Source organism: Pteropus medius, unplaced genomic scaffold (assembly GCF_902729225.1).
Source record: "Pteropus medius unplaced genomic scaffold, Ma_sr-lr_union100, whole genome shotgun sequence".
In the NCBI taxonomy this organism is placed as follows: domain Eukaryota; kingdom Metazoa; phylum Chordata; class Mammalia; order Chiroptera; family Pteropodidae; genus Pteropus; species Pteropus medius.
The window spans coordinates 14,514,812-14,534,140 of NW_024349796.1; the positions used below are offsets into that span (position 1 = coordinate 14,514,812).

At 38.7% G+C, this 19,329-nt stretch overlaps 1 protein-coding gene across 1 annotated transcript in view; it reads left to right on the top strand.

Moving 5' to 3' along the window:
- IARS2 (isoleucyl-tRNA synthetase 2, mitochondrial) overlaps nt 1-19,329 on the top strand; it is a 41,222-nt gene that overhangs the window by 4,587 nt on the left and 17,306 nt on the right. Inside the window, exons 3-13 of the mRNA XM_039883409.1 lie at nt 4,093-4,252; nt 5,057-5,205; nt 5,290-5,339; nt 5,420-5,529; nt 5,610-5,700; nt 6,005-6,120; nt 7,364-7,533; nt 8,191-8,281; nt 9,493-9,644; nt 11,624-11,784; nt 19,180-19,282. Of these exons, the coding sequence (XP_039739343.1) occupies nt 4,093-4,252; nt 5,057-5,205; nt 5,290-5,339; nt 5,420-5,529; nt 5,610-5,700; nt 6,005-6,120; nt 7,364-7,533; nt 8,191-8,281; nt 9,493-9,644; nt 11,624-11,784; nt 19,180-19,282 (1,353 nt within the window). The remainder of the gene's footprint in view (nt 1-4,092; nt 4,253-5,056; nt 5,206-5,289; nt 5,340-5,419; nt 5,530-5,609; nt 5,701-6,004; nt 6,121-7,363; nt 7,534-8,190; nt 8,282-9,492; nt 9,645-11,623; nt 11,785-19,179; nt 19,283-19,329) is intronic.

Sequence of the window (19,329 nt, forward strand, 5' to 3'; positions counted from 1 at the left end):
TTTTTTTTTTTTTTTTTTTTTTTTTTTTTTTTTTTTTTTTTTTTTTTTTTTTTTTTTTTTTTTTTTTTTTTAGTCATGCTATTTGGAAACAATTTCATTAATTTATTTTCAGCACACTTTATATTTGGGGTCATTGTAGACTCAAAGGCAATGTTAAGAAGCAGTGCAGGGGCTCCCTGCGCCCTTTCCCTGTTTCCCCCAGTGGTGACGTCTTGCAGAGCTGTAGTGCGGTCTCAGAACTGGACACTGACGATACGGCCAAGATCGCAGACGTCCTTGGCACCCCATGTCTAGGGTGCATGAGGCAAAGTGAAAGCCCAAGAAACTCACCACTTTCTCCCTCCTTGGTTCTGAGGTTTCTAGACCGCGCCTCCTCTTCGTCTTTCGGAGTCGTCTTCTGTTTGCTTTACATATAATGCCCAGAGTTTTTAAATTATAATTAATAGGAGGAATGGGGAAGGTACTTCTCCATCTTGCAAGAAGTGGAAGGTTCATTTTGAAAAATATTTTAAGTTAATTTTTTTTCTGGTTATAAAGGTGGATTTGACAGATACAAGAAAATGGAAAGAACATTATAATTACCATAATTCTACCAGACAGGTATAAATGCAGTTAACATTTCAGGGTGTTACTTTAGTATTTTTAATACTTGTTTAAAAACATAGTTGTTATAATATTTTATGTATATTTGTGTATCTTGCTTTTTTCCTGATATTTTTAATGTCCGTATTTTCCTAACTTGTTATGAAATTCTAGTTGTGTTTTAATGACCACATAATGTCGCGATATAATGAATATTTTCGACTATAACTTTCTGAAAAATTATAATTATCTTGAGGTAAAGTAATAGGAATTTCTGGGTACCAGTGGTAAATTACTTTTTAATAGGTTATATTTTTAGACTATACTAGTTGTATACTATACTAGATGAGAAATTTATCTTATTATACTTAACCAGTGCTGAGTATTATTGCTAATTTGGGTATCTACTGCTCAAATTGAAAGACATAATATCTAAATGTTTTCATTTACCTCTTTGATTTTTCTATGTGCTTGGATTTTCATGTTGAATTATTATTAACGTCTAACTCTTTAATGCATTTGAAATCTTGTTTGGTTGATGTCATGAGGATCTAAATTGATTTATTTTCTAAAGGAGCAAATCAGTTCTTTCAATATCATTTATTTTCTTGCCACTTTTGTGATTCCTCTTGACTCATACATATTAGCTATATCTTGGGATTATCTATAATCTGGTCATTGAACTGTCTATTCTTATGATGCTTTGGTTGGTTGAACTTTAGAAAGAATGAGTCTGCTTTATGTACAAGAGAAGTATTAACTGTCCCGTTTTATCCTGTAGGACACTGGTTGTTCATGTCTTTGGTGGGGCTTGGTTAAATCAACCTTGATAATGAAGTGTGCTATGTAATCTTATAGAGAATGAGGTAGGTTTGTATGTACTGACATGAAGGATGTCCAGATATTAAGGGAAGAAAAACAAGTTTTAAAACAGTATTAGGATCTAATTTTGTAAAAAAAAAAAAAAAAAAGTTAAAACAATATTTCTGTAACATCTGGATTTTTTAAAACAAGAAACTTATATTACTCTGTAATCACAAAAAACAAAGACAATATAAAAATTTTCGAAAGTAAATCTGGAGAGTAAATGAGTTTGAATAGTCAAGAAATTTATATAAAGATTCAGGAGTGAATTGTCCTCCTACAAAGAAATAGAGTGCAGTATTATCAGCATTTCCAGACTTACATTCTTCATCTCCTCGTTCTCAACAATTCTTACAAAAGTCCTGGAATTAAATCTCCTTGGCCTGATCTGGGTCACAAGTCCACCCCCGAATCAGTCACTGTGGACTTGGGGATGGAATGTGTTGATGGCTTCAGTGGCTCATGTGTTTACCCTTGGAGCTGGCGTCCAGGAGAGCGGGCTCTGCCTGGCCGGAGGCCCGGGCGTCGAGGAGGCTGGGAGGCACCACGCACGCACACCGCCTCTCATCCGCCTCGCCTCGCTGGAAGCGGGCCCTGGGAACCCGCGCATACCCGCCCCTCTCAGACGGGCCGCGCGCGTGTGGTCCCGCTTGCTGTCCTCTGCCTGCAATGCCTTTCCCAGGCGGCAGAGGGCTCCCTTCCTCATCTCCTCTGTCTCCCCAGTCGCCCTCTCATCAGGCTTGCGTTCCAGATCCCCTGAAACAGCAGCACCCCCGACCACCCCGCCTGCCGTTTTCCAATTCTTTACTTTGCTTTTTTCTTCAGAGCGAATGAACGTATTTGTTTTGTCTTCATCAGAAGAAGGACTTTCTCTCTCCTCCTCACTGCCGTACTCTAGGTTCCTAGAACAATTCTTGGCACATAGTAGGCTTTCAAATATTTGTCTATTAATAAACGTATATATGAGTATTTGTGGTAGAAAAAGGGAAGAGGCAAAGGAGAAATGACTCTCATTTCTTGAGAGCTATCACGAACAAGAGAGACAAATAGCTCCTAAAAGTATGGAGGCTTGCGTTTGGGGAGGAGGAGGGTAATTAATATTTGATACTGAAGAGTGAGTAGAATATTCCTATTGTATCTCTGCTGTTCCTTTTACTAGCGGCTTCAGCTGTATCTTTATTAGGGACATTTTAGATTTCCCTCATATTCCATTCCATTAATGTGACTGAAAGCACCGTTGATTAGAAATAATGCAAGGTACGAATGTGAGCCCTAGAGGAGTTGAAATTTTCTAGTAGCCACATTAAAAAACAGTCAAAACAGACAGATGTATTTTACTCAACACATCTAAACTATCACCTTTCACTATATATAGCCAATGTAAAAATTTTTAGCGGTTTCATCCTTTTTTTGTACCAAGTATTTAAAATCTGGTTTGTTTTGTATTTGCAGTACATCCCCGTTTAGACTAGCCCCGTTTCCGTTGCTGCACAGCCGGGGGTGGCGGGTCCCCACCGTGTAACATCACAGTCCGGCACGTATCCAATGCATGCATTCACTTATTCAGTGACCATTTACGGAATTGTGCCAGATACCACTATGTGTCAGCAATTTACTGGTGAAGAGGACGGATGGGATCTCTGACTTGAAGGAGTTTATATTTTATTGGGAAGGGACAGATAGTAAGTGAAGAAATAATTTCATGTAGGATTAAATGGGAAGAAGGTTATTCGTATATTGATCGATTTCAGTATACCTAACATAAAATGTACAAGTTAAGCATATATAACTAGATGAGTTTTTATATCATGTGACTAACCACCTGGATCACAGAGTTTCCTCCTGCCCTTTGGAAGAAGTTTGAAAATTAGAGTTTTAAGTGGGAGAAGGGGTGGGAAGAGCATGTAATGTCTTTTCTGCTTTTGATAGAAGTAGAAAGGAAGAAATAATTTTCTGGATTACTACACTGTTTTGAGAAGAAGGAAATTCAGCTTGGAGCCAGATCTATCCTTTGCCTTTGATCCTCCATTTTATAATGGCAGCATATTCTTTAAAAGGCTCTGCTGCCCTCTGGTACCTAAAATGAGCTAAGAAGGGTAAATCGGGTAAAGACCTGTACCTAATCTACTTAGAAGAGGCGGATCATGTGAGTAAGAGTTTGGTAATGACAAGGTGTTAACTATGATGTTCAGTACTCTGCATTATAAATTCCGCATCCATTCTTTAATATTTCTTAGCTAAATGTAAATATCGAATTATTCACACTAATGATGTTTTTCATAAGACTAAAGCAAATTTGTAATTGACTGGTTTTTAGAAGGTTAAAGTTATTAATTTAGGTAGTGTAGGCTGCTTATTTGCATAGTCCAAGAGACAAATGAGTAATTTTGGGCTTAATGCTTTTTACTTCGAAGTTGTTTATTCTTAGACTTTTTTTGGGCGGGGGGAGGGTTAATGGCATTTTAAAACTTCAATATCTGTTATTCCTGTGTTTATGTACAACTTGAATTAGGAGATTTAATAGGTTACTTTCTATAAGTCTTTTTAAAATTGGGCTTTCTCAGTGTTTTAAAATGATCGAGAAAATAATATAAATTGTTGGATACATGCTGTATGTATGAATGATGATTATCATTTTCTTTGCAGATTTTGAAAGATATAGCCAATCGATACCATATGATGAGAGGTTCCAAAATACATTTCGTGCCAGGCTGGGATTGTCATGGGTTACCCATTGAAATAAAAGCATTATCAGAACTTGGTGGAAAAACTCAGAATCTTTCAGCTGTGGAAATTAGGGAGAAAGGTAAGTAATCTCTTTCTGTTTTTAAGTGATAGTTGTAAACTAGGTGTAGGCTTTATCAAAGAGATCTTTTGTTATATTTTGTTTTTGGTCTTGTTTGGGTCATAATGGGATCTATTGGAACCACTTTGTGTCACAGGAAATTCAGATTTTGTTTAATTGACCTTTGTGAGAACTTACGTTCAGAGATTGAAAGAAAGATTTATAAGCATTTTCAAGTATACTTTTCAGTTCTTTAGTCTTCATATTTTATGAAATTATTATTTAGGTCAATGTTTTTACTTACTTTCCTGGCGAGGGCTGTTGGCCTATTTCATGTGATAAAGAAAAATGAATTCTAAAAAGCAAATGTATTTTAAATTAATCTCTTATTCTTCAGTAGAGTGGGTCAGGGAGGGATCTTCTATTATGTGTTAAACTGTTTTATATTTGGATACGATTGTGAAGATTTTTGTACTTCCCTTGAACATTGGCTTAGACTGGATGTAATGATTGTGTGTTTGATGAAAGAATTTTTCTCTGATCTTTACTTAAGAAATAATGAATAATTTTTCAAGTTTATTCTAAATGTAACATCATTGAATAAAGCCTGGAAAATACAGAAGATGGTAACAAATACTTTCACTTTTGAAATTTAGTTAATTTTAGAATTTGAACTCCTTTAACTTTCAAAATAATTTTCCTATTAAATAAACTTTAGAGTCTAAACAGTGTATAATACCTGCATTTAGAGAGATACTAAAAACCATGTTTAAGAATTTGAATTTATGGTTTTTCAAAAACTTCTTTTTTTTTTTTTTTTTTTAGCTAGATCATTTGCTAAAGCAGCAATTGAGAAACAGAGATCAGCCTTCATTCGCTGGGGCGTAATGGCAGATTGGAATAACTCCTACTATACATTTGATGGAAGATATGAGGCCAAGCAGTTGAGAATTTTCTACCAAATGTTCGATAAGGTAGTGAGGTGTTTTTTTTCCTTCCGGTGAGTTAAATGGTTTTACGGAATTCCAGCTTTCATGTAATATCTTTGTCTTTTGCAGGGCTTGATTTATCGATCTTACAAACCTGTGTTTTGGTCTCCCTCATCAAGGTATTTATGTGTTTTTCGCAGTTAAAGGAGACATTTTGTGAGGCTTCCAAACATTTATGTCTAATATTTTTTAACTTTAGGACTGCCTTGGCCGAAGCGGAACTGGAGTATAATCCCGAGCATGTCAGTCGCTCAATATATGTAAAGTTTCCTCTCTTGAAACCCTCTCCTAAGTTGGCATCTCTTATAGGTATGGTTTATTCATTGCCTGAGTTTATTAAAGTTACGGAATTGGAACACTCGCTAACCTTTGAAATTTTATTTTCACAGAGGGTTCCTCTCCTGTTAGTTTTTTAATCTGGACCACACAGCCTTGGACAATTCCAGCCAATCAGGCTGTTTGTTACATGCCAGATGCAAAGTGGGTATATTATTGCATTTTTTTGTTTTAATCACCGATAGGATCAGTTCCATCATTAGCATTGTTTTGAATCTATTTCATCCTCATCCTCTTAAAAGTTAGTGAGTTATAACTTAGTTATGATTCTATGTAACACCTATTTCCAGCTTTTTTGAAAATGAAACAAATGTAAGGAACGAAGTTTTTGGAAAACAGTACTTTTTTGATTTTGGAGTTTTTCTAAAATGATGTAAAACATTTTAAGTGTTGTCTGTGACTTTTCTTTTTTCCTTGTTAGTTAATTTCTCCTAAAAATTTATTTTAGATATGCTCTTGTGAAATGCTCCACATCCGAAGACCTCTACATACTGGCTGCAGATAAAGTAACACCTGTGGCTTCTACTTTGAAAACAGCATTTGAGGTTATTTCGACGTTTTCAGGTGAAGATTTATAGATATTCTGACCATTAGTCATGAAAATATTGGGCCGATTTGTGTTTGGTACTTAGACGAACATCGCTTATTCTGAATCAAAACAGATAATGGCCTCTGCCTTTCTAGAATGTATTTTACATTGATTACACTAAAGGGTAATATATATTAAACATGATAGAAATATAGGAAAATATGAACACTCACAAAGGCACAACAGATAAGGTCATTTCTGGCAAATATCCAATGTAAAATTGGACAGATGTCCTTCGTATAATGTAGAATGCACACATATATCTTTTAAATTTTTTATTCAAAATTAAATTGCTAAAAAAAAAATTTTATCTGAATTTAATCAAATGAGCTAGGAAAGAAGTAAATATATTTATTTTTGATGTATGATTTTAATAGTGAAATTAAATAATCCTGAAAATTATTCCAAAGACGCTACTTCTGTCAAAAGACTCCTAAGTAAACTGTAATTCGGAATTGGTTTTGAAATATAACTGTGGAAATCAAAGGAAGTTTAAAATCACCTTCAAATTCTAGGGATGACATATCTTTGAGTTTCTTGCTAAAAGAAAAAAAATTTCCCACAAATGAGGTACCCGAAAGTGGAGATTGCCTGGCTAAACAACGAAGCCATCTAAACGCGTCGGTTCAGATACAAGCCGATTAGAAGTTTGAACAATCTTAACAAAAGTAAAAGAACTTTATGTCGAGGCAGGGGAAGAGCTACAGACGTTAACGTTGAACCTCACTCGGCCCTTGTGGTGTGATAGGCAGGTTAGACGGTCCAGTGTGGTCTGTACTCCGAGCCACCCCCTCCCAAGTGCAGACGCATCACACACTTCAGGAGCTACGTGTTGCTACAGAAGCCGAAGGGCATCTCACGAGGCTTTGGAAAGTATTAGGTTAGATTTAAGATTATGTTTCTAGGTCGCATAATCGTTTCAAATTATTACCGTCAGAGAATTATTGAGGTGTAAATACTTCTCATCCCTGGCAAAATAAGCTGGCGACAACTAGCTTACCGCTTATGAAAGTAGCAGAATGCTGAGCGGCTAACATGGAATAACGTGAATAGGGTAGGTTTGCCTTCCAGAAAAAAATACTGTTATCACTTAGAGGCCGCAGAGCAGGGTAAAGGAGGGGGCCGGGATATGAGGCCCGTGTCGTTCCAGACGCTGGTCTCCAGGAGACAGGGAGCTGCGTGCCACACGGCCCTTAGCTCCGCTTCTCTTCCCCACAGGTGCCGATTTGGAAAATGGAACTTGTACCCATCCCTTAACGCCTGATAAAGCCTCGCCCCTCTTACCTGCCAATCACGTGACCATGGCAAAAGGAACAGGGTTGGTGCACACGGCCCCAGCTCACGGCATGGAGGATTATAGTGTGGCTTCTCAACACAATCTGTCCACGGTACTGTCTTCCTCTCCGAGTGCCGCTTTTGTGGAATCGAACAAACCTAACATCTTTGTTTTCTGATAATAAACAATCGTTTTTGTCATAATTGTGGAATGCGTAGGTTTGTGCAATACATGAAAGCCCTCACCTATTCGTTTGGGAAAGACTTCATAGAATGATCACGGTATCAGCACAGAGTTAAAATGGCACGTAAACGGGAGCGGTTCTGTTCTTTCAGGTAGTGAGTCACATAGACAAATCACTTTCAGTCATTGAGAAACGGCAAGTGGATTTTACTGGTTTTACTAGTTGAAAAGAACAGGTTTTTTTCTTAAACCCCACTCCTCTAAATTTATTTTACATACATCAGGTAGCAGGTTTTCCATTAAGTAGACAAGTGTCACAAGATATGCACATTGTCAGATCTGTAAATTAAGAGACTAAATGTAGTGTATTTTGCTTTTTGTTATTAAACTTTAGGTACATGCTTTGCCTCTGGTGATTTCTATGTATAAATTTACAAATGCCTGTTAACTGAATAAGATGCACCCAAATTTTCAGTGTAGTAAAAGGCTAGGCTATACTGAAATGTTTTATATAGATTGTTTTGCCAGATACTGTCATAATATAAAATGTCTTGATACTTTAATTGTTCAAAATGACACTGTGTAGGATTGTCTGGTGGACGAAGATGGAGTCTTTAAAGCTGCCGCAGGTCCGGAACTCGAGAACAAGGCTGTCCTTGAGGAGGGGACAGATGCGGGTAAGCGTGTGTGTTGATGTCATAAATACGTATTTTCTGAGAGGCAGCCAGCAGCAATCTTTTTACTAGCTATTCTCTCATATTTTCAACAGAAACAAAAATCTGAAACTCTTTTATTTTGCCACAGGGTTTAAAGTGGAGTTTGAGACTCTTTCGTCTTTTGCTTTTTCGCTCTGTTCAGCAAACGAGGGCAGTCCGCAGGGAGGAATGCTGTTTTAGGACCGCAGAGATAATAATCAGCAGTATCGGCTAAATTCCAGCTCGGTGCTAGATGCCGACTGTGAATCAGACGCTCCCGACTCCTTTTGCAGCCCTGTAACTCTGGCCCACACAGTGTGGGATGCATGTTAGGATCTTGGGGTTCCTCCAGTCTTAAGTCATCTTCCTGCCTCTGTAATTGCGGGTCCAGGGACCAGCTACTATGAAAACCTTTCTCTGCCCTGACTAGAGGCTAAGACCAGTGGTGTATTAGCTTCCCGAGGCTACCGTCACAAAGTACCATGAACTCAGTGGCTTGCAGCTGCAGAAACTTACTCCTTCACGGTCATGGGGGCCAGAAGTCTGAGACCATGAAGAGCCCTTCCATGCCTCACCCCGGTTCTGGGGGCTCCCGCTAGTCCTTGGTTGAAGACCGTTCCCTGGTTCGTAGCCGCGTGGCTCCAGTCTCTGCCCGCATTGTCACGTTTTCCTGTCTGCCCTGTGTCTTTGTGCATCCTCTCCTCTCACGAGGACAGCAGAGGTTGGATTTCGGGCGCTCTCTCAACCACCCTTTATCGTAACAAGTTACATCTAGAATAGATTATACCAGTTTCCAGGGAAGGTCACACTCACGTGTGCTGGCATTAGGACTTGAACACATCTTTGGTGACAGTCCAACCGGCTGTGCCTGGTTTCTTCTGGAATACCTGGAGACCATTTTAGAGGCATGGTATGAAGGATGACGACTCCGAATTTCAAATGCAGAATTCTAAATATGTCCTGTTCATCTTTTCCTTTGAAGCGAAGAGCCATGGAAATGGCATAGTTTGGATTCTGGTTAAGGCTTTACAGCCCCTGCATTTTTTGCCAAGAGATTCGTAGATTACGCATTTGGTCACCTGTCACCCGTGATCCAGATTTAGTCCTCCCTGGGGGTCGAGAGAGGTATTAGGATTCTCATAGTACTTTTTCATTCTGTCTAAGGTAAATTGTTACTGATTTTTTTCCTTAAGTTATAAAGATGCTTCGGGCCGCAAAGAATTTGTTGAAAGAGGAGGAATTGCTACACAGCTATCCCTACGACTGGAGGACTAAGAAACCGGTGGTTATTCGTGCCAGCAAGCAGTGGTTTGTGAACATCACGGACCTGAAGGCCACGGCCAAGGTACCCAGGCACCCTGCGGCGAGGGCCGGGTTCCACTTCCTCGGCACGAAAGCGTCGCCTGTGAGCTCGGGGCGGGCTTTCTACCAGAAGTGGTCGCCGCTCTTCCGATTTGGTTTCATGACATTGTAGCCTCTTAGATCTGGCAGGACCGTGGTTTCTGTCCCGTCGTCATACACGTGTGGAAAATCGGGCTCCGAGGGGTTAAGTCAGGCCCAGATTTCCTGCCCAGTGTAGTGAAAGCTGCACAGGATGAGGACAGAACGGAGTTTGGCAAGTTAACCTTTCAAAGCTCGGTCTCCTCATCTTCGTAGAGGTGACAATAGTGCTTTCGTCGTGGAACAAGTGAATGAAAGTTTCCAGAACAGTAGTCCGGCACACGAGCATTCAAAACACGCCTTTAAAACCCTTCGCCATCTTAAGGTTGAAAAGTTGTCGCTTTGCGTTAATAAATACTTTATAGCTGATGTTCTCAGCATTAATATGGATTTGGGCTCTTTCGGTGCTTGTGTGTATTTGTATGTATGTCACAAGCAACTCGATGCTATTGAATGAAAGAGCTCAAATATATATTTAACCAGGCTGAACACACAGCGTGCTTTATAGCTCGCCGTCTGCCGCATTACTATATTTTGTAGTAGTTTATTTGTTGGCCTGGCAGTTTGGGGCCCTTGCCAAAGCTATGTGTAGCATTTCAGGTTTTCTGTATCCCTGTAGAGGGGACAGCTGTGATCTGAACTGGGTTTTTGTTTTTTGCATTCCCGTGAAGCTTATTTTCCTTACTTGGAAGCGTTAAAATTTGTAACTTTCTGCTCTGCACAGATTGTTTGGTTCAGAACAACTAAATCGAATGCAACATGCTAAAGCCAAGTATTTTTTTAATGTTTATATATACAATTTGCAGTTGCTCTTTGCAGAAATAGAACAGTGTCATCCGTGTTTCTGTCACCCAGCTTCAGTCATCCACTCTGGCAGTTTTGTTTTTAATCTCACCCTTCCTGCTGCTTCTCACTCCACCCATTTGATGATTTGGAAACAAATTTCAGGCATTATTTTTTCCATAAACATTTCAGCACGTATATCTGAAAGATAGACTCTTTAAAACATAACTACAATGCCATTATCACCACCTTAAAAAAGTAGTTCGTTCTTAAGAAAATCAAGTACCCATCAGTATTCACATTTCTTGGATTTTTAAACCAAGGATTAATCAGGTCAATTGTAGATACTGCCATTCTGCCAAATGGCTTTGGGGTAGGAGATTTCTCTTAGTTGAGGTACGTGAGGAAGCTGTTTAAATGTGAAACTAGAAACATAAAAATGCTCTTATTAATGGATAGATTTAAAAAGTGAAGTTAATGTATTTTGGCCTTTTTTGAGCTTTTTACCATTTTTTCTATATACTGTATCTTGGTAATTGACAAGGGAAATCAAATGCTAGTAGTTTACAACTCTTGTTTGGTGGAAGGAGGGAGGGTTCTTGAGAGAGATTAAGTAAATAGGAAGTAATGTATTTTAAGGAAGTGTTTTCTATGTTTTAAACCATATTTAAAGTTGGGTTATATTGCAATCCTTGTCAACCTATGACACAGCTTATGTTTTTTTAAGCATTAAAAAAACAGATTGAAGTCCATTTTGAATTGATTTTTAAGTATAGTTTACAGAAGCGTAATACTTCTAAACCTGTTATTACCAGTTTTGATTAGGGTATTTGAAAATCGGTGTAAAATTTTTTGTCACGTTTTCCAAAGGTGATGTCTGGTCTCGTTGTTATTTATTGGGTCCTTTCTGGCCCTGTTTTAACTTAGCCTCATTTGCTCTGAGATCTGTAGCTTTTCAGTTTAGTTTTGGGGGTGGGGGGTGAGGTGGAGGGGGGGTATGTGAATGAGTATAAACAGCTAAAGATAAAGAACTGTATTAGGATAAATAGTAACAGTTCTAGAAAATTCTTTCACTGGACTTGATTTGTGAATCAATTGCAGGAATTGTTAAAAAAGGTGAAATTTATTCCCGGATCGGCCCAGAATGCCATGGTCGAAATGATGGACAGGCGGCCGTATTGGTGTATATCACGGCAGAGAGCTTGGGGCGTTCCGATCCCCGTGTTTCATCATAAGACGAAAGATGAATTCCTGATCAACAGGTAGAATTTCCTAAAGTTTTTCAACATTTTAAAGCAAGTTGTGTTTTCTCGAAGTGGAAAAACAGTAGACTACTGAGAGCTGATATATGTTCAATAAAATATTCTGAAGTAATCTTTGGAGGGGATAAAATGTAAATTTCAAAAAAAAAAAAAAGATCATTTCATATGATTGAAATTTTAACAGCTGCAATTTTTCAATATTGATACTTAGACGCAGAGACTTTCAATTTTTTTTTTTTTAATGGGACTTCCTTGTTCCTGGCTGTGTGCCTGGCATCGTGCTGGAGTAAGGTATCAGGAATCCAGAGATGAGTAGGGGGTGGATCTCGGCGTGTAATTTTTCTTCAGGAAATGGAGTCCCTCTCTTACTGAGTGTGCTCCCCCTCCCGTAGCGATGGCATCGTGTGATTGACTCCATGGCTTAAAATCTAAGAAACTATAATATAGTTAAATGTACAAAATTACATTTATTTTAGTGGTGATCACATTCTCAATTGTTTTTCCTTAAGTTTTTTTCATTTTAAATTTGGAAGGATAATACATAGACATAGTAAACAGTTCAGAGTAGAAAAGCTTGTACAGCGACGAAATTTTTGAGGGCACGGAGGCCGTCAAGTAATGGGGTTCCAGAGACTGTAGACCAAGTTGCATTCTCTACCTTGGGGCTCATCACGTTTGGAAAAAGGTTCTACTTCTCATAGTCAACATTGTCGGATTTCTTTAGGTGGTATATTTGGGAAAAGAGTGTTTTAAAATGTTGGTTAAAGCAGGTTTTTGTTTGTTTTAATTTAATCACTTATAGCCACATATTAGGTAGTTTGGCATCTTTTCTGTGACGGTTCCTTTTCAATTGGAAATATGTCGTATCACTGCTTGGTTGTCGCTACCTGGGTGATGTGACAGCTGCGGCAACGTGTCTCAGGGAGGAACTGGAGGCTGCGCCTTGGCAGATAGATGTTGGACCATAAGACGGCTCATCCTCTCCCCTTGCAGAGGCTGCGGGATTCAAGTGAGGCCTTGTGGGTCAGGGCGGGATCCGCAGGAGCTGAGGACCGGGCGGCAGGATGGCAGAGCATGCGCGTAGGAGCCGTGCGTGTACGGACTATAGGGTACATGAGGGGGAGTTTCAGAAACATGAACACTAAGAGCGGCTGGGACAAACTGTAGTGACCCTCGAATACCAGGTTGAGGAATTCAGACTTCGGGCGTGAGGAGGAAGAGTATGTTTTACAATTTGGAGCCGAGACTCTCTGGCGTTGCTTATGTTTTTTTTTTAAAATTGAGAGCTTGATCCTATATGAAGTGCTAATACCTTAACACCTCTAAGAATTAAAGTTGAGATAAATTCACACAAGTGGTGTTTAAAATCCCACCCTGGAAGTTTTTCCGTTAAGGAATGTTTACAAGCCTTTGTCAGCATTTCTCTTTCTTTTCAGTATTAAGAGAACCAGTTTTTCTTAGGGAATCTCCTTGAATCGAGGTAGACCATACGTACATATTAGTCAGTAAAGCAGACTGGTTCATCTGACCATCATTTAACCATGACAGTAAAATGCAATATGGATCGATTTGTAAGCTAGCGAAAGAAATGCGAGCTTTGTACCGTTTGTTTTGTTTATGCTCAGTTCATTGACATGGTCGTTACATTCTGTGTTGCTTGCATGGTGTTCTTCGGTTTCTGATTTTGAAGTAACAAAGATATACAGAATATTGGCCTATAGAAACGACAGACACACTTGACTATACTGTCTGTCGATGCATAGGTCATTTTCCTGTGCACCATTCGTTAGTTCACGACTTAGCTCCATACACAGATGACAGGGAGAGACCACAGACCGAGGCCGCCCACTCCAGGTTGGTAGGTGACAGGCTGACAAGCCCAGGAACTTAACTTACGGCTCGTCTTGGGCAACCACAGGACGAGAGCATCTCCGTATCTGCTGCCACGTCTTAGAAGTTCGTGACGGAGGCCTTCACTCGGTTCAGGCACATAAAGCATCCAGAGAGTCTCAGCAGCTCCATGCGATCACGGCTGTGTCACCGAGCAGCTTCTCGCACAGGAGGGCAAGGGGAATGCATGGTCCCTGGACAGGGAGGGGGCGAAGAGCTTTCGGTTGCCTGGGTCAGCTGGTGGTCAGTCACATCCTGTGACCTCTCCTCCAACACCGTGGCTCAGTGTCGATTAATCTTCCATTGTCGGGTCTTTTATGTGACAATGACACTTGATTTAAGAAAATGGATGTTAATTCCTAATTGTTTGTCAGTTTTTTAGGACAGCATGAAAGCTTACCTTTTTTCCTTATTCACATGAATCAAGTGACCCCGATTTTCTGTCTGTCTTGGACGTGCCTTTTTATTGTAGTGAGTTGGTAACCATCAAAAGTAACAGCATCTCCACTGGAAGTTGGTACACAGCCCACATGGAGTTGCTGTTACACTCGATAATTCCAACAAGTGCATCAAGATTCCTTCAGCTTTTCCTGATGAAAGTCTGTAAATACTCCTACTGTACTTATTTCACAGAAGAAAATCTTCCTTTGTTCATGTTCTAAATAAGTTCAGAGGTTGACATATTTGCAACAGTTTAATTTTGATTTGAATTAATGTTCCCATTTGCACTTTATGTTCACGCTTGTATTTTCTCAGTTCCATGTGTTTTTGACATCATTGATCCCTTTTCTGAATCTGTTCCCTATTTTAATTTAGGTGGAAATCGATTCCTAGTAAATAAAGACAAAATAAGTCTTTTTGCATAAAAAGTAAAATACAGAAATACTTGCTACCTAGGAAGGAAAAGAAGTTAAATTTTTTTCACCATCTCAGATGATTGTAATTCATTTAACAATATTAATATAATAGTTAACATGTGCTTAGCTCCCAATTTCTGGATAGTATAAGAAATTTACTAGAAATAGGCAAGGGATTTCCAGTCTAATTTGAGTGTAAACTTTAGCTACCTCAAATTTTTGTCATGTTAATACTCTTTACATAAAAGTTTCTCCAAAACCATTTTCTGTCACGCCAGTATAGTATTCAATTAGAAAGTTTCCTCAAATTTCAGTGTGTTCTGGAATTAAATTTAGTAAATAAACAAAACATTTAGCCTCTTACCTCATTCTTCTTCCAGTAACTTACAGAAGACGAGTTGTCTCACAGTCCTTAATATTTTTGCTTTTATGAAGACAGAACGCAGGAAACGTTGGGATGACAGCAGCGCTTTCTTCATTACCAAGTAACCCTCAAGCTCTTAATTTCCAGGAACTCGCCGCATCAGCGGTCAGCCTGTGTCGCTTCCGAGTCCACGATGACTAGAGTTGCTCCGGCTACCTAATGGGTTTCACTGCTTGAAACATAAGGGACACGTAGTGCATGTGTTGAGATAAGGCTCTTGCGTAAAGTGCAGAGTTTTATGATGGACTTATTGCTTTATGAAATACACCATTAAAATGGAAGCATATAGATTATGGAGTGATAAGTGGTTTCACTTTTATCAACCATAATTTACACTGAGCTTAAGGTTATAAATTAACTAAGATAGGAGATGATTAACAAAATTTCTGAAATTTCCAAAGACAGATTTTTGACTTCTTCCATTTTTTTTCCTGAATATTTACTATCACTAAGAAATGCCTATAAAATTGTTTTAAAAAATTTCAAAGCACGATCTCAGTTCATTAGAAAGAAATTACCCTTTTAAGTATTTATCTCAGGGAAATAAGAGACCTGATGTTTTATACAAAGATGCATATATAAGGATGCCTAATACAGTTGTTTATAAACAACTGTATAATTAGATAATTACATAATACATTTTTAAAAAAGTCAATTTTAGAAGAATGAATTTGCAGCCATTAAGCATGGGAGCTCAGCTTTTAATGGTTGCCTGGGTCCCTGTGTATGAAAATCAAATAAACGTAGCCCATCCAGTATTTGGCTATTTCTTAGTTTTGCTGTCGCGCTATAATGAATATCTTTCGAGCACTTGCGCAGCCTTTATTTGTATTTTTTCCAAATTATCTTTTCAGATTTTGTTCGAACATTAAGTTTCTTCTGCAATCCAGCAAACCTCAAGTTTGTAGGTCGAGTGTGTTTATTTTCACTTCGTTTGTTTTTAATTTTGTTTTAAACTTTCATTTAAAAAATATAAGTAATATAGCTGTCTAAGATTTCAGAATAGTATGGAGAAAATGGAGCAATTACAACTCGAATGTCAGTGTGACCGGGGGCGGTGGACCAAACGCGGTGGGGTTTTCTAGTTGCCTTAATGTTCCAGCTGCAAAAGGAGAATCTTTGTTGTTGGGTATTTTCAGTTATAGATTCAGACTCTGGAGTGTAGTTTCCTGGTACTTAAAATGTAATGCTAAATCTTCATTGAATTATCTGCTACTTGAGGATCTAAAAAAGAACTGTCTCTTTAGGGCTAGATTTGGCATTCTAAACTGAATGTGTATCATCTCGTAAATTATAGTTTTAAGTTACTGACCAAAATATTAGGACATTTTTCTTCATAAAAGTTTTCACGTAGCCCTTTTTCTCGCAGCTGTTCCCTGTGTTCATAGAAACCAGCTCAGCAAAGTAACATGTCGTTTTCCTGTCGTCTAACCAGTCGCAAGCAGAGGCCGAGCTTCGGACTTGGCGCTTGTTCTGTCAACGCCCTAATCTCCGGAGCCTCCTGGGGCCCTGCCTTCCTCTCTGGGCCATGGTTTCATTGCGACCTTGGTGATGGGAGTCTTTTTGCCTTTGCTTATTAGCAAACGGGAGAAACTAAGAGTTTGAGCTCACGGTTACGGCGGTCGTCTCTCTAGATGAGTTAGACTGAACGGAGAAGTCAGAACAGGCTTGAGCCGTGATTCAGGAGCCACGTTCCAGGCCTGGCTCTCTGCGTTACTCACTTAGGCTCGTGGCTGTTAAGGAATCTCGAGGCACAGAACAGTTGACCTATCAAGAGCTACCTGATATGTTTTTCTGTGAATCCAATTAACAACTGCTTGTAAAGGGCTTTGAAAAGTATGTGTACACAAAAGTGGTGTACTCAAAAATGCTTTATTTTGATGAATAATATTGGACCTAACATTTCTAACTCATTTTCTCAATTATGAAATGTGAACCATTCGCATTGACTTTTGTATTTTATTTCCATTTAAGACTTTGACTACTTCACTGAAATTACAATCTAATAACATTCTAAAAATAAAAAGGCAAAATGACACTCATTTTGAGACTCGTTCTTTTTGATGAAAATGTCATAATCGACATGAAAGCATATGGACCGATCGCGTGTGTATAAATGTAATTTGCTGATGTCTCTTTCTCAGTTCTTAGTAGCATTGGTTTATTTCAGTTTTCTATTATACTGTTCGTATTTTCTTAACTGATAAAATGTTCTCTGCGACTGCATAAAATAGTAATAAGTAACCAAATATTGTCATATAATTAGTTATTACACACAGTTTTTATGGTCTCATCACAAGAGTTTATCTTTACTGTGAAAGTCCAGCTAAAATGTGTGGTTGTACTAGGAATGTGGACTCGTGCCCCTTTTGACATTCTTGTTTATAATTTCTTCAAAAGAGATGCTGGTAGCATTATACTTTTCAGTCTGTCCTTCATAGTATACCAATTTAGCAATGTTTTGCTATTGTAAGGTATTTAAAATTTCAGCGTATAGAGCAAATTTATTTATAATACCCATTTGACTTTTGCTTTCTCCATTTTTTCTAAACATTTCATTTTATCTGAATTATCAGACCCAGAGAAGCTAAGTGATTCACCCTATGCCATCATGATTTAAAAGTAGATCCAGATTAAGCACTTAAAGCTTTTTCCTGTCCATTACTCTCTTCATGAGAGATCAGCTCTCATGGACCTACAGTTTGTTCTTAGTTACTTGCATTAATGGAGCATGGTAGAAAGGATAATACAAAAGTGAGATTTAGTATATGTATTTTAATTAATTTAAATATTAATATGGATATGTGTTTGGTAATTAGTTAACAAAGTTAACTGTCTAAATTTACCTGACTTCAGAGAATCAGAATAATAGTTAATGCTTACATAATTCTTACTAATGGGTACCAGACACTGTTTAGGCATTTAATATATAAGCTTGATTAATATCCATAATAGCTCGCTTAATGATACTTTTTGCATTTTACAGGCCAGGTACAGAAATGTTAAGTGCTTAGCCAAGAGTCACATAGCTAGAAGGTGCTGGAGCCAGGAGTTAAACCCAAGCTGACTGGCTCCAGGGCCCATGCTCTTGACCATTATCTATACAGTGACTCAGTGGATAGCAGCAGAGGAATTTGTAATGTCAATAAAGTTGTGACAATAAAAGTATGTTGTTCCTGTGAGAAAACTTAGTATAAATTCCCCCCTTAGTTTAATTTCCAAGTAACGTATAATTCTGTCTCTTCCCAAAGAAATGAGTTTCACTGTTCATTTGATAAGCATTTATTGGCTTTCTGTTGTGTTAGGCACTGTGATAAGTTTTACACGAAGCATCTCATTTAGTTCGCCGTCATTCGAAGGGAAGGGTCTGGGATCACTAAAATATAAGTGCCATTAGGGCAGGAACCATAGCTGCCTTGTAATTGCTTTGTCTCCAGTGCCTAGAACAGTGTCCAAGACATTGGAGGAGCTCAGATATTTTGGAACAAATGAGTTGTACAGCAGCCAAGAGTTAGAGAAGTTTGAGTACTTGTGCATGGTCACGTGTTAACAGTGAGAGCGAGGTAATGAGCCTGGGTATCTTGTCAGAAGCTGCGTTCCAGTATGGCATTGCTCTTGGGCAGAGCTGGACCCAATCCTGTGAGCAGTGAGAGGCACTGGAAGTTTCTGAGAGGGGATTAGCGTAATGCAGTTTTATAAATGCAGTTCTCTCAAAGCCGTGTCATGAAATTAAAGGGGTGAGAATTGGGGAAAAGTCAGACCAGTGCATCAGTCTAGTATCGACGCAGTGAGGTCGGACTGATGGTATTAGGACAAAGAACAGGTTTCAAAGATAGAACTGTCAGAATGTGGTTTAATTTGGGCAGAAATTGGAGCGGGGAGATAGTTAGGTTTGGAATATAGGTACCAAGTAGAAAATAGATCGACAGAAGTAGGGAAATCAATAACTGAAATAGGGATCTCAGGAGACGTCTTTTTTCTTCTTTTAAAGGATACATATGATTTATTCTATTCTCGAGATACTGGTATTATTTATATTGAATTTAAGATGACAGCCAAGGAAGCAAGTCATTGAAGATACTACCATAAAGTTTGGGGGGGAAAGATAGGAAAAAATGTCCTGCAGATAGGAAAAAAATATTCCTATTTCGTAATTTTAACGTGTTTGGTGTCCACAGTAGTTTTCTGAACAGTTCTGTCTTGTCCTCCTCCCGCCCAAAACAGCCAGACCGTTGAGCATATTATTAAACTAGTGGAACAACATGGCAGTGACGTGTGGTGGACGCTGCCTCCTGAGCAACTTCTTCCAGAAGAAGTCTTATCACAGGTGAGTTTCTCTGTGTATCCAACAGTCTTTGTGCTTATTGCATGACT